This window comes from Sander lucioperca, chromosome 10 (genome assembly GCF_008315115.2).
Source record: "Sander lucioperca isolate FBNREF2018 chromosome 10, SLUC_FBN_1.2, whole genome shotgun sequence".
NCBI classification, from domain to species: Eukaryota; Metazoa; Chordata; class Actinopteri; order Perciformes; family Percidae; genus Sander; species Sander lucioperca.
Genome location: NC_050182.1, coordinates 15,885,312 through 15,901,207, shown reverse-complemented (window position 1 = coordinate 15,901,207; position 15,896 = coordinate 15,885,312). Strand labels below are relative to the sequence as shown.

General features: G+C 39.4%; 1 protein-coding gene across 2 annotated transcripts in view; it reads right to left on the bottom strand.

The window, feature by feature from the left end:
- Window positions 1-474: 474 nt before the first annotated feature.
- The window catches only part of slc9a1a (solute carrier family 9 member A1a), a 33,481-nt gene continuing 18,059 nt past the window's right edge, over window positions 475-15,896 (bottom strand). Inside the window, exons 5-13 of one of the 2 annotated variants that reach the window (XM_031314503.2) lie at window positions 14,638-14,840; window positions 10,640-10,729; window positions 7,675-7,745; window positions 7,049-7,225; window positions 5,415-5,541; window positions 4,646-4,747; window positions 3,638-3,719; window positions 3,309-3,365; window positions 475-2,255 (exon numbers count right to left, since the gene is read on the bottom strand). In XM_031314503.2, coding sequence (XP_031170363.1) covers window positions 1,966-2,255; window positions 3,309-3,365; window positions 3,638-3,719; window positions 4,646-4,747; window positions 5,415-5,541; window positions 7,049-7,225; window positions 7,675-7,745; window positions 10,640-10,729; window positions 14,638-14,840 — 1,199 coding nt within the window. In that variant the 3' untranslated portion in view covers window positions 475-1,965. The remainder of the gene's footprint in view (window positions 2,256-3,308; window positions 3,366-3,637; window positions 3,720-4,645; window positions 4,748-5,414; window positions 5,542-7,048; window positions 7,226-7,674; window positions 7,746-10,639; window positions 10,730-14,637; window positions 14,841-15,896) is intronic. The other variant, XM_031314508.2, reaches the window with a different exon arrangement.

Genomic DNA, 15,896 nt, shown 5'->3' with positions numbered 1-15,896 from the left:
ACTAAGCCTACTTCAGAGAAGGACTGTGTGTCAATGCTAAAGTTTGCTTTCCATAGTGAGTGCTTTGGATGGCCAGTATGGAGAAACTACACTCTTTTTTCTTTTTTTTTTGCAGTGAAGTGATAATAGACTGAGGTGAAAGAATACTTGGGGCTTTACAATCTAACTGTTGTTGGCTGTGGCACGCAAGATGGTTAAATGGATATGAATAAGCAAATCATCACATCAACAACTTCAACGATTTGTGCCGTATTCCAATTCACTGAGGGGCGGTGTAAAAAAAAGACGTGCAATGTATTTTACACACTGTACAACTGTATACGGTACAGTAGAGAATGACTTAAGCTATCAACAACACACTTGACTATGTTGTCGTGCCCGCAGATAACTTTCCAGGCTTGCTCGGATGTGCAAAAACTATCAACTGTTTTAGTTTATTTTAATGCCCGTATTTCATTTCAGCTTTGACTTTTGCATTGGTTTGCCTCAATGTGTTGCATGTTTACAAGATTACGAGACTTCAGTTTTAAAGGGTATTTATAAATATAGGCTATTATAATTGATTTACATATTTTACACGTCAATACTGCATAGAATTTTTTTTGCTGCCATGACATGTCTATAGTCTTAAATTTTAAGAGGGTTGAGAGGTGTGGATGGATTCCCGTACAAACATTCACTTGTCATGTAATAAGCTGAACAGTGATGTAGAGCACAAATGCTTCTTGTAAAGGCCAGTAAAAAAACTGAAGAATGCATATAGGCATGTGAAAGAAAGTGAGCATTAATTATTTTTGATCTGATATATTAAAAAATCAGCTCATGTGGTCTAAAGGTTTCAACAATGAGGAGTGTGAAGGTGACTGTTAGATGGGCCGTTACTCTTTACATCAGGATCGAGAGAAACATCTACTCTAACAACTCGACGAGCCCTGCTTGAGTGACTTTTAAAGGGTGTTCTAAAATTGAGGTGAAACATAAAACATCTACACCAAAACGTGACATGACAACAAGTGATTTAACTTCAGTAGACTTGGATGGGGAATCAAGCATGATCACTGACATCAAAACAAAAGTGCTGCATCACTGCCTGTCTCACAAGCTTTACTGTGAGTCCAAACTTTTCTCTTCCTATACAACAGTGGGGATTTTTAGTTAAGTACACATAACTCCCTCCACAGCCATGAGACGAGGCCGCAGGTCTGTAAGCATGACTATAAACAACTGTGGCTCTTAAATAAATACATCCAGATTTGAACCTATATCCCGCATTAGTACCCCTGGAATTTAAGAAATATGTTTTAAAGCAAGACAAAGATAAAAAAAATGCACCAAGTGAAAAGGTTTGACATAAAATAAGGCCAAACATTAGCTAAATAGCTAAAATAGCTAAACTCTAAATGTTTGAATATTTAGCAATTTCAGTCAGATATTGGATTAAAACAGGCAACTTCAACTCAAAAAGAGAAATGGATTTAGGCAGTTTGCCTTGTTGATTAAATTGAGGATTAAAGGCCCAGCATGTCGCCAAGAAGGTAGCTTGAAAGACAGAAAAAAATTAAATATCGTGAACAAACATAAAAACCAACAACTATGCAGTCATTAAAAAAGAAAAAAAGTAAAAATGACATTGTCTGACACAAAAACAGTCCAAACCTTTGGTAATGCATAGCTCTTTCCTGAATGTCTCAGACTATCGAACCATAAACCCACAACCTCTCAGATAACAGCTACTCCAATCCTGTCTAAAAAAATAAAGAGCAATGATAATAACAAACTAATGGCTCTTTTTTTTTCAGACAATCTCCCTTTTGCTTTTTGTTTCTGGTTTCGTACAGCGTTAGCAGTTTTGGCTTGTTTGGTTTCTGAACCAAAGAGATTATTTAGAGCAGTGAAGCAGCCCTCTCTCCTCTAATTAGTGAAGATGGGCATGCAGCCTAACCCCTCCATATCCAGTCTGCCGTTTCAAGGCAGAAAGGGTTCGTCCTCCTCCTCCTCGTCTGCGCTGGGACCGGGGTCGCTCAGGCACCTTGTCATCTTCTGCTGTTCTCGGCCTCTGTCCTCCTCACGGGGCCTGTTAGGTCCACTCTGCCCCGAGGGAGGCTTCATCATCAGGCCCTGGTCCTCCTCCTGCTGGTCGGCCCGTCGGAACTCATCCATCAGGTTGACGGAGTCTGGAGACTGAGGGGAGGCCAGGTCCACCTGGATGGTCGGCACTCTGTCCGCCGCTGGCTTACTGCTGTAGGCTTGTGGGTCTACAGGAAGGACAGGCATGCAGTGTCAGGGAGGTGGCTTTACCAAGGCTTTTAACAATGCATTATGTAATAAAATGTCAAAGTGTCATAAATATTCACTTCATTATGTAATAACACCTGCATTATGTAATAATCTGCCGCATTTTGTAATAAAAACCTGAACGCAATATGTAATACATTTCTCCGCATTTTTTTAATAAACTATTACATAATGCGGCAGGCGGTTCTTACAAAATGAGGGGAATTGTACTTTTTTTTTTTATGAAAATGTAATATGGTGCATTATGTAATAACTAACCAAAATGGATGTCTGCATTCATTTTTTATAACATTGTCATGTTTATTTTATGAAATTCTAGCGTGAATCACTGTGACTCAACATTTATTTTAAAAATATACTGTTTGTTCAGTAGATTAGTATTACCTTTCATTGGTCAATACGGGTGTGATTACATAATGAGGTATAAATGTATTACAGTTTGACGTTTTATTACACAATACACTGTTATTACATAATGCGTTGTTACAAGGCTGTAAAAGGGGATTCAATATTATTCCATCAGCGTACATGAACATACTGTATCATGTACAAGGGGAGGAGAATGTGATCAACAAATATTAAGGTCAACAAAGCCACAAATGGACAATCACTGCACAAACTCCACAACAGCATTCAGGACCGTTCAAAATGTTTCACAACACAACGACAATAATGCAAAGTAAGTCACAATGATTTATAATGCAACACATGCTGGACATAATTCCACTTTTAGTATAAACTTACTATGAGAAACAAAAGCTGAAGTTCCAACATACATCATGATTGACTAATGTGCAAACGGCAGGGTTTTTTTGTGTGTGTGGCTATAATAAAAAAATAAAAATAAAAAAAAAAAATCATTCCAGCTTTTCCGCGTCAATCATGTCATGAGATCCCCCTCATTAGTGATGAATAATGAATGAATGTTAACAAGAAACGTAAATGACACATGCATGTTAGGATCACTGTCGGGTTAAAACTGAAAATGGATCTTCTCTACGCTAACTACATACCTGGAGAGATTTTGTTCCCTCTCTGCTGCTGAGCAGGTTTGAAATCAGTACCTCTGCCTAAAATAAAAACCACACATTGGTTTACATGCTGGCTGCCACATGCAAACATATTTCTACCAGTGGGGAAATAGCTATTGCTGCAGCTGTGAACAGTAGCACTGTTTTCTACATTGTGTTTATTGTTTTATGAGAGCTGCCTTGTGAGCCTAACAAAACACAACGTGTGACGTGGTGAATTATCCCCTATTGTTTCACGTGGTTCCTTTCAGTATGATGCAGGTAGCTATCGGGTGTTTGCGTTTGGCTGTGGCTAAGATGGATGTTCTTACCTGAGGCCAGTCTGGCTCTACACATGGTCGGGGAGTCAGGGGGAGCAGCAGGCACCGTCAGGTAGTTATTCATGTGTTGTATCTGTAAAAAAAAAAAAATTGTTTGTTTGTGGGATGATTTAGGCTTCTGCATGTTATCAAAATGTAACAGTTATATAATGCACCTTCCATAAACATTCAGTATCATTAAAGTACACAGGAAAATACACACTCTGCCTCATTTCATTGTTTGGGACGTACTGAAGCCAAACTAAAATGGGTCAGCAATTCACCATTGATCAATATCTTAAAGAAACCTCATTAAATTGATGTGTAGCTTTCTCTGCAGAAATTCCTCTACAGTGGCTTCAAGCACATTAAGTTCACCCAAAATAAGAGTCTATTTTCATTATGTAATTACACGCTGATGAAATGGAAGTTTGTGGTTGGGGCCACTCAGCCGTGCGAATAAATCAGCCCCCATTTGTGTCGAGAAAATTAATTTAAGAGACTGAAGGTGGACTCTAATTAGTAACACTAATTATAGTTTTGGTTGAGTCATTTAAATGCTGGTGGCCCGGTATGAAATGAGAAGAGCTGCTCTTTATCTGTTGTTTTTTTGGAGTCCAATGTTTTTCTCCTGCTTCATTGGTTTCCTGCAATATAACTTCTACTCATTGCATAACAGTCTCTGTTGCACACTGCTATGGTACTACAAAAGGCCTCCTTTAGCGTTAACTAATCAACAGTAGTAGTAGATAACTTTATTGTCCCCGTTGGGGCAGTTGGGTTTGCGGCACAGTCGCAAGGCACTTCATGACAGGACATCGGACGTATGACACAAACAAATAGTCCATACATCAGACACCGACAGACATAACATGAAGAACATACATCACGCAGAATGGGTTTTGTTCAATCATGCTGTGACCAGGTGTCAATAAGGTTCGACAAAGCAGACAGCTGGCTCAGACTGATTCTAGATTGATTCTAGAGGTGTCGCCTTCACCGAGACTGATAATCACATACCTTCTTCTCCAGCTCAATCATCTTTTGCTTCTTGATGAGGAGTTCACTGAAGCCATCCTCGTATGGATCAGCCACCAGAGTATGTCTGTTGTAGGAGCGCAGCTGAGAGAGAAAAGACAAATAAAACAACTCTGTTTAAGAGGACATTTTAATGATTAACAAATAAAAGTATGTGTAAGAAAGGACGCACAGTTTGTTTCTGCAGAAGTAATGATAATAAACCCATGTGTGTCATTTACTCAGGCTACGGTGATCACAAGGGAACAATACTCAACCGGTATAAATCAACGACAAGTACTTTTCTGTGCGCCTACAATCAAAGTTAGTATTATTAGTGGCCGGGTAGGCTCAGTGGGTAGAGCAGGCGCACATATACTGAGAGGTTTATGCCTCGACGCAGAGGTCCAGGGTTCGACTCTGACCTGTGACGATTTCCTGCATGTCTTCCCCCTCTCTCTCCCCTTTATCACCTAGCTGTCCTGTCAAATTAAAGGTGGAAATGCCCCAAAATATAATCTTTAAAAAAAAAAAAAAAAGTTAGTATTATTAGTTGGTTAATGATGAGTGGAGCTTCTGATTTAATTCTAACTCTGTAACAATCAATACACAGACATAGAGTCTAATACCACTTTGTTTATCAGTGCAAATCAATAAGAATAGTGATATGCTCTAATGCTCCCGGTAATACAAGACAATATATCTTCAGCTGATACGAATAAGATATACACAGGTAATGATCTGAGTCTTATTGTTCATATAGCAGCGTTACCCTCTGTCGTGTCTTCTGAAGGTTACTCCTGAGGATCTGCCTGATCTCCTCCTCCCGGCCTTTAGTCATCTTGGGCAGAGCTTTCTCTACAGGCTTGGCAGGAGGAGGCTTCTTGGGCTGGATGTTCCTGAAAAAACGCAGGAAAAAGTTAGGGCTATCAGAGTTTGTGTAATACAGACAGCTGTTTTTGCTTTTGTCAAGGCACATGACAATCTGTTGTAATAATGATGAAACTGTTGAAGTCCCATTTCCCTTGGTATCTAATGATCTGATAACTGAGAGCACGTTTCTAACTGTGCGGGCTGTCGTTAACAGCTTGTGAAATTGAACAGCCAATGTACTAGCTACATTACGGCTCACTCAACTCTAACACATCAGTGCTCATCAAAGAACCAGAAACCTTCCAGTCATCAGCCAGACTCTACCTTTAAACCCCTGACATTTGTAATGTTGTGCTATCTTCCTTGGAAGGAGATTTTCAGTCTATTTAACTATAAAAAATCAAATAAAAAAATTAAATAAAAAAAATTAAACTCCGGAAGTTATTAAAAGGTCCAGTGTGTAACGTTTTTAGTTGTTCATTATCAAAATCTGTGTTGCCCTTTCACAAACTTGTCCTTTTTCATGACTACTTACCACCACCATCAATTCCAATGAAATTTTACATTTGCATTTGCATGAACTGGGGTAGCTGCTCCATATTAATGCGCCATCTTGAAATACATTAGCCGGTAAGGGACATACAGGATATACTGCTCCGCCTTATGCGTTTTCGCTGTCACATGATAAACTCACAGGTGCTGCTAATGCTGCTAACGGGTATCGTAGCTTCCCGGCCCCGGCAAGTTTGAAGAAGGAAACATGGAGGACCACACGTATTCAAAATCCAAATTCCAGGAACAGGAGTCTTCTTCTTCTCCCAGAAAAAGAAAAAGGATATTGAAAAGAGCAAGAGACCGGCTTTTTGAAGCGTGAAGGCTACCGTAGCTGTAATACGTACTTTGAACTGTGTGGTGCGAGAGAGCTGATTGCAATATATGATCTCAACACTAGATGGGAGAAATTCCTACACATTGGACCTTTAAAGCCATCCACATATTAAAAATGAAATGACAGACTACAGAGTGTAGTGGAGGTAATGTAAAACAACATATGAAAATAAAACTTACCCCCTAAAGTTACTTCCTGTTCCATTTACAGCTTTGACAGAAACTGATGCAGTTCAAGGGGTTTGTTTTATCATGTTGGCCTGAACATTACTATGCATCAAAGTTAAACTCAAATAAATGAGCAAGAAAAAGAAAAAGGTATTATTTTTTTCAAACATTTAAAATCGGCTGTGATCAATAGTTGTTTTTTTTAGAATTAAAATGTATCAAATTACATTGTGAAAGAGGTCACTCATAGTGGTGAATTTACAGATTATTATCACACTAATCTGCAGCTCCTGTTGGCTGTTTTTGGAGCTGTCTCGCAAGTTTCAGCTTATTGTTTAGGTGTCCTGCCCGCATTTTTACTGTTTAGTTACTTACTTACTTTGCAGTTACTGCAGGTTAAAGGACTCATACATTTGAGACAGTTTGGTATTCTGAGTGTAGTAACTGAAGACCGAGTCAGCGTATACTCGTACTTACTGCATGGAAACTGTGGAAGGCACAGCAGACGGCAGGTTGACTCCCCCTCCGCTCTCCACCAGGTCGATGGCCTGTTTCATCTCCATCTTGTGGTAGAAGGCGATGAGCTGCGGCTCCTTGGAGCGTTCGCCTGCAATCAGGCACTTTTTCACATACTTCTTGTTGAAGCGGTTCAGTCTGGGAGGAGGAAATGAGTTACAGATGAAAATGGAGACAAGGGAAAACAAAGACAGCCGTGTGTGTAAGAACGGGACAGAGAGAGATGTGAGAGGTTTGACATATGGTGCACATTAGAGGAAAAGAAAAGAGGTTAAATGACGGAACGAATCACAATAATTCCACATTTATAGCCACAGTAAATGTGTATTCTCTGAAAGGTTGAATCAATTAGCAGATAATGACAGAAAATTAAACAATTACCATTTTGACGATGGATGTAAAAAAAAAAAAAAAAAAAAAAAAAAACTAACTAAACTAAAGTTACTAACTATAACTTTTCATGGTTACAATTTCTCTCTGCCAAATGTTGACTTGCTTTTTCTAAATTTGGGCTCAGGGTTACTTGTGATGAGCATTTGTCATTATGTTTGACAAATAATTTATCAGTAATGAAAAAAAATGCATACTTGTCCTTCCAGTGGTGGTGTCCATAGTGTCCACAAATGTCCTCAATTCCAGTCAGAAGGTGGTCGAGGAACTGGGGAGAAAAAGAGGCAGAACATCTTTCAACAGGAGGTCAACAAAAAGACAACAAAAAAACTCTAAATTTTAATTTATTGTAAAACAGACTTAGCTAGGTACAAAAATATCATATGCCTGTGAACAAACCTATATCTAATACACACAACTTTTTAGGGGCCCATATTATATCTGCTGTAGTACAATGACATTTAGAGCAATTTATTTGGTCAAAGACAGATTTCTTTATGTTACTTTTCCTTTTTTTCCAATGTCAACATGTGTTTTTATAAACATTATGATTAAAAATGTTATTAACTGTGATTACAGGAACACTCTGGCACCGCAGACATTACTCAGCTGCATCTTAAGATAAAGTAAGAAAAGTTAAGATAAGCCTTTATTGTCTCCTATAGGAGAAATTTGTCTTGGGCAGTCGAGAGAGCAAAGAATGGCGATGCATCGCACATAAACACAATAAACATACATAAAACAAAAGCATAGATTATCTCATCCAAATGCGTTATAATAAACACAAACATCCAATAAACCTCACACAAGATCTCCTACCTTCCCCCACACTCACAGAAGAAAGAGGAAGAACCCACAGCATATCCTCCCCCTCATATTGCACTTAATTCTACCCAGATTGCACAATTCCCATAAAAACATGCTGCGATCAATAACTTATGTATTGCACAATGCCCAAATGCACAATACCGTATAATAAAATACTGCACCAGTGCCCTACCTACAACCATAATGATGAGTACCACAAATATTACCTTTGCTTAAACTCAGCACATTCAAGCCCCACTCAACACACACACACACACACACACACACACACACACACACACACACACACACACACACACACACACACACACACACCTTATCTCTTGTACCCCAGTTACCATTCCTCACAGTAAAAACACCCTCACAGGTAAGACTGCCAACATTAGTATCAACAACAGCAGGTGATGAGCTATAAAATGGAAGTGGTGGGAGAAAAGCAACAGCAGCAGCAGCCAGGTGACTGATCAGACAGTGTTTATTAGCAGTGTGGCAGCACGCCTGCTCAGGGAACCAGAGAAATGTACAGATGCATTTGTTGTTTCGGACTGCAGCAAGCCGCAGGTCGCCCTGGTGCTCTGACTAAGCCTGCAGATGACAGTCTGACAGGCAGTGTTGCTATGGGAACAAGTCATTAAGCAGAGCCACAGAATTTACTTCTGCTTTGTCAGAAGAGACGGATCTATGTAAAGACTGCCCAGTGCTGTGGGGGTGGGTGTGAAAAAGACAGTATGAAAAGTTTCTCTAGAAGATTTAGGGTGAGACAATAGAGCAATGTATCATGACACATGGTTACTGGTTACACGCATACTGGGTCATAGATGTATTCTTCTTTTACTACAAACATATTACCACTGGAGCTTCACCTTTCACCAGTTTACTCTGTTTGTCGTTTGAATGCTGGGACAGGTACACATGCTGCTGTATGTACTGTATGTTAAAGGGCTCAGACTAAATTTTCTTGTATACACACTGCTTATACAAATAAATGATTTATGCCAATTTATATTTAAAAAAATCCTATTCCATTGTACAAATAACAAGATTCGGTAACACTTTACTTGAAGTATCTACATAAGAGTGACATGACACTGTCATGAACCCATGACACAATCATGACACATGAACCCTAACCCTAACTCTAAACCTAACCCTAACTTGTCATGACAAAAACCAAATGTCACAAAAGTTTATGACAGTGTCATCTCACTCTTATGTAGATACCTTCAAGTAAAGTGTAACCCAAGATCCATACATGATAAGTGACGGAATGCTACAGTACATAGTAGTATATCGCCCTGATTCCATTGTCACTTTGAGCAATGTGTCAAATAGCAATGTATTGTATGTTACATGTAAATCCATGACTCAATTACAAGTACAGCAAGTAAAATCACAAAAAAAACAGTCTATAGTATCTTCTTAACAGGGGTGATAGGTACGTCATCTGGTCACTAGCCAAAATAAAAAATAAGCAGGAACTGTGTGTGTGTGTGTGTGTGTGTGTGTGTGTGTGTGTGTATGTGTGTGTGTGTGGGCGCGCGCGCATGCGTGCGCATGTACTGTATGTACTTATCTGAGCTGTATTAATAGCTTTAAAACAGTCAGGGATTGTGGAGCATGGTGGTCACTCACGGATGTATTTAAGTACCAAAAGTTGTGTGTGTGTGTGTGTGTGTCTGTGTGTGTGTGTGTGTGTGTGTGTGTGTGTGTGTGTGTGTGTGTGAGTGAGAGTGAGCGAGAGAGAGAGAGAGAGAGAGAGAGAGAGAGAGAGAGAGAGACAGTGTGTTTAAGTTATATTTAACTAGATGGTAAAATGTTATGAAATGGGGAAACAAAACTGTCAGTTATTTTGCTTGGATTGACGTTGACTATGCTGTACCAGCACACCTTACAGTACAGTAAATGAGTTGAACTACCACCCTGCAGCCAGTAGGTGGAAGCAGCAATCAAGATTTGATGATCAAATGGCCTCAGAGGCTTGTTACTGCAAAAGGATGTCACATTTTAAATAACTACAACTACAAGGGAATGTATAACATTATTTGTTGTACATTTATCAATCCAGGGTATGGTATATAATATTAATGTTATGAGTCATATTTGTATTTCTGCATATGTCTGTGGGATGAATAAATACATAAAAAACAAGACAGGAAGTGAGAACGCTTTGCTGTGGCTTAACAAGGTAGCTCAGTGAAGGACCATTTCAAAACATTTAATTTATCAACTGCATACCAAAAGGCTCTGGGTGATTAATATGTATAAACCAAGAATCAAGAAGTCATCAGCTTCTGATGATGAAGGCTGATGATGGTTGTAGGGGAAAGCTCTCACCTGTGTGTGGATTTCTTCATTAATCGACCGCTTGGCCTCCTGTTTCTTCTTCACTGCCAGCAGCTCCACCAGGGGTTTGATGGTCATGCCCTGCCAGAAGGATGAGAGGAACAAAACATTATTCATTATTCACCTCCTGACCTTAGCTAAAGACAGAAATAGGCTCGAATCACCAACTCTGCAGGATGTAAGAATGAAATGGAAGGATAGCCCCTTGAGATGTAGTATCTCATTTTCGAGGGGGTCCTATAAACACAAATACATAATTATAAAACAGACACAGACAGAACACAATACATAACAAACATAAAATACAAATACATATTTTATATGTAGAACACATATACCTCCATACTCTGATACTGAATATATTTCACACCTGTCATGGCATCAAAGTCAAGCATAAGCTCAGTAGTATCACACAATAGCTGGCACATTTCCCAAAATCTTTGCAATGGGGGATTAACTAACACAATAGGTCTTGACACAACATTTCACAAAAACCCCATTGTTGTTGCTGTAAATCTCTCACCACTTTAGAGACATGAGAAGTTACAGATTTCCGCATTAAAGATCAACACCTTTAACAAATCTGCTAATCCACGTCAAAGGGAAATCCTTCTCATTATCAACAATTCAAAACATCATCTTGTGTTTCCATCGTTCCCTCGGCAGACATTCTTTAAAGTGTACAAGTGGGTAAGAGGTAAGAGTAAGGCAAAGAGGTGTTTCTTGCAAGAACAAATTCAGGTTAAAGGTCCCATATTGTAAAAAGTGAGGTTTCTATGTCTTTTTTTATTTAGTTATTTATTTATTATAAAGCAGGTCGAGCCTAAGTGCTATATAAATACTTAATCCACAGAGAAATGCTTACAGCCTGTATTCAGAAACAATGTTTTTAAACGAGCCGTCAAGACTTCTGTACGGTTGTGATGTCACAACTATACTATAGTATAGGTAGAAAGGGCCGTTACAGTGCTGATAGTCATTCCCCAGCTGCAATGACAATACCAATGCTGAGAGAGACATAGAGGGTCAGACAGACAGTATGGGAAAAATGGGTTTTTAAACATTAAAAGCATGTACGCATGTTCTAGTAGAAACCCAAAATACAAGCATGACCCTGAAAATGAGCATAATATGGGACTTTTTTTTTTTTAAGATTATTTATTTGGCCTTTTGGCCTTTAATTACCAGGGTAGCATAAAAGGGGTTGAGAGAGGGGGAAGGCATGCAGGAAGATTGCCACAGGGCGGATTCAAACCCTGGACCGCTTCGTCGAGGATTAAACCCCTCTATATAGGCACCCGCTCTACAAACTGAGCTACCCGGGCGCCCCATAATATGGGACTCTTAAGAGAAATCCTGAACTGCTAAAATTGTCTGTGTAGACAGAGTGATGTATTTTCAAATACGAGTGTTATCTTTATATCAGTAACCTGTTAGCACAGCTTTTCACTGTGATTATATTCAAGAGAAAAATGATCGTAAACCCAACTGATAAGTGCATACACAATCAAAAACTACGTTAAATGTGTGTACACATGTGTGTTTGTTCCTGTGTAAATGGTTGTAAAGCAACAATTGAGGTTGCTACAAGCACTCATCTCATGTTAATAAGCAACTAACTTGGATGAAAAGTTTCAATAAATATTCGTTTCCTCTTTCATTATGGCACCAAAATATAATTTTGTTGTGAATTTTACTTTTATTTTAGATAGCTGAAAATGTGTCTCAAACCTAACTCCATTGTAGTTTTACTAGAAAGATTCATGTGTGATCACAAGGTCAGCAATACACTGCCACAACAGAACACATCCAGGAATCAGTCTGTTTGGTTACCTTTGGATTATCCAGTAGGGTGTGTGCGTTTGCTCGTGCCTGTCTGCACCTAAAAGCTCATCAAAGTATCATTCTATTTCTTAAAAGAGATTAAGCTGGCCATCTGGTTAACTGTCAGGGCCTACAGTGGATGACAGAAGATTCCTGCTCTTTAATAATACCCAGACCTGCTACCAGGCATGCATGCAAAGGAACCTACACTTTAACTACCTCATGTATATTTTAATTCAACCACACAAAACATGACATAAGGACGTTCAATGACTTCATTCCTTTACCCTAAACAAGGGGAATGTTAAAGCTATAGTGCGTCGTTTCTGTCGCTCCCATGAGGAATCCTAAGTAATGACAACAAAATTGTAGGCGTGTCCACATGATACAAGCCTTCCGTGATCGCGCACAGCCCCCACCCTCCTCCATGCAGTTGCTAGTAGCCGAGGAGGACACGGAGGATTAAAAAAAAAATGATAGACTCTTCACAAGAGGTAATTATCTTCACTCGAGTTTCTGCGCGCGAAAATGTCGCTGACAACACCATCTTCTGAACACAGTCATACTGAGTTATACAGAGAGTTGTGTGGAGCTGATAGTCTTTATTAGCTTTGTAGCAACTCGTTTGGCAATGGCTTGAATGTAACAGACATTCATTAATATCAAAAAGTTGTGCACTAAAGCTTTAATATTTCATGAGTATCCTTAATGTTCGAGTCTCACTTATGGCCAATCAGTCCAATTTAAAAAATGTCAGAATGGAGCATTGAATCATCCAAGACATGACATCTAAGATAACTTGCACAATGAACCACAGAATCATCCATAGTCCATACTAGTTTTACTGTGGGGAAAATAGTCTCTCACATTCTTTCTTCTAGGGTTCGATAATGAATACATTTACGTTAGGAGTCTCTTTCCAACATTAGCATTACTCTGATGGCTAGTTTTAATGACTAAATTGTCTGAATTCTATATAATCATACTACCAATAGTTATAAGAACCAATGACAACTAAGCAGACAATTCAACTAGCCAATCAGCCTACAAAAGTCCAGAGATCCAGAATATCAACTGGTCTTCTGTTGTTAAGTATTCAGCCAAAACATGAAAGGAAATATCCATTTCATATCCATTAGGATATGAAAAATATTATTCTTACATGAACCATTATTAAGTAATTAAGACAGTTTTTCATGACGAATATTTTCACTTCATACCATCTATACTTACTCTCTTCCACATAAAAGTCATGCTTTAAATAACTCCATATTGCAGGTGAAAGGGGCTTTTACCGTCTACCCCCTGGTCTGCATCTATCTCAGCATCAAACTGCCAGTGCTGAATCCAGCAGCATGAATAAAACATGTTTCTGATCTCGAGAACACGTCTTCATGATTTTATTTTAGCTGCCTTCATTCTGGGTCCCACTCCCACCCAAGAATCTTCCTACAGTTTCACTTGAAGACTGGTTTATCTGACAGGACAGGGCTGATGCATTTCATGGTGCTTAAAATGGACAATCACGAATACGTATGGAATGACTACCTGTCTGTCTTCATCTTGCCTTCATGTACTGTTTTTGTTTGTCATGCTGACGTTAACTCTGTGAGAAGATTCAGTAGGAATGTGTCTCTACATAAACCATATTTTGTATTCCTTCTGCATATGTTTTACATTTGATTAATGCATGGATTACCACACCAAACCAACCGCCTGCAAACACAGGAGTGTTCCATTCATGTTCAATCAGCATGACCAGTAAGTATGTATGTATGTATGTAAGTAGTATGTTTAATCTGGTTTTGTTAGTGTATTGGTCAGCGTGAATTCAAACAGTGATGGAAGTGGAAATTCATACTAGACTTGCTAGGCAAATATACTGCAACCCACTACACACTTCTATTTGCAAATTAGTGGGTAACATTCAAAACATGAACAAATACCCTGTCATTTACTTGGAACAGTGCACCAGAGGATTAACAATACTTTAATGCTTCCACTGTACGTAAAGAGCCAAAATGTAGCGATCTCCTTGCATAGTGCATTGACTGTGGTCATGATAACATCCCATAATAAGGCAAGAGGTAGGCTAGCCAGGCACATTTTCTACATCTTAAGTCTGTTTAGACCCAAACAGGACAACCTAAACTGGGTACTCGTACCTGAACAAAGACAGTGAAGAAGATAACGGTGATGATGGCAGTGAGGAACATCTCTCTCATGGGAAATTGCTCCTTTTTCAGCAGGAAGCCAAGGGAGAAGGCGATGGCACCTCGCATGCCACCGTAGGCCACAATGAACTGGTCCTTGGTCGTCAGTTTGACGATGCGGAACTTGTTGATCACACAGGTCAGACCAACCACACCTGGGAAGGACAATGTAATGAGATTGTAAGGGTTGAGGTTTGTCACTTTGTGTGTATGTTATAGACTTAGCTCAAATAGCCTTCTCTCTTGCCTTTTAAGATGCCAGTGCTTGCCAATAAGTTAAGACCATAACAAGAAATGATATGAAAGTCAAAATAATTTACTTTTTTTTACTTTTGGTTACATGTTTCAGATTTTTCAATGTGCTTTACCTCTTCTTTCAAATAGCCGTTGCTTTCACTATTTTCACACAACTATGAAAACCAGCATACAAAGACTTGACACTTTATAAAGCTAGTCCATCACAGAGAAAATCTTATCTGCTTTTGCCCCAAAAAGCATTGTCACCTTTTTAAAGCAACGCCAAAGATTATTTTTAATCTTAAAATAATGTTTCCAAAATTGTTTCAGTGGTTCATCAACTCGTAACAGGGTGAACGGCACTTCTGCATTCGCTTTGCGGCCCTCTATCGGCTAAAACCGCACTATGCAAGTTTGCCAGATCGGGTAGCAGATCTGTATGGACAATTCCGCTTCCAACCTGTAGGGGGACTGAAGAGGAAAAGTGCTTTGGTGTTGCTTTAAATCAACCTCCACTTGCAGATGATGTTATTTTAGCGGACAACCCATCTCCAGCTAACAGCTGGAACACACCGCACGCGTAAGCGTCACATATAGCAGCGTAGCGCAGCTATTTTTATTTTGGTGCCCAAGTTATCTAATCTGTCCGGCCACACCGGGTGCGTAGCGTCCGCGTACGCCCACTGCAGCGATAGTTTCCGCGTCACCTCTATTTCTTGCGTGATACGAGAGCGTATGTGTCAAGCCAAGCAGGTAATCACATACAGTACAGTAGGACCACAGTGCAGCCGGATATTTTACCAAAATAAACACATTTCAAAATAAAACAGCCAGGTTTATGGTGATTTTGGCTGTCTTGACTTCTCACAGCAAGACACACGATCAGGCACACGGAGAGACGGACGGACGTACAGAGAGAGAGAGAGAGAGAGATGTGACCGGCGTGTAGAAATACGAGTCCGGTATGAATGGCC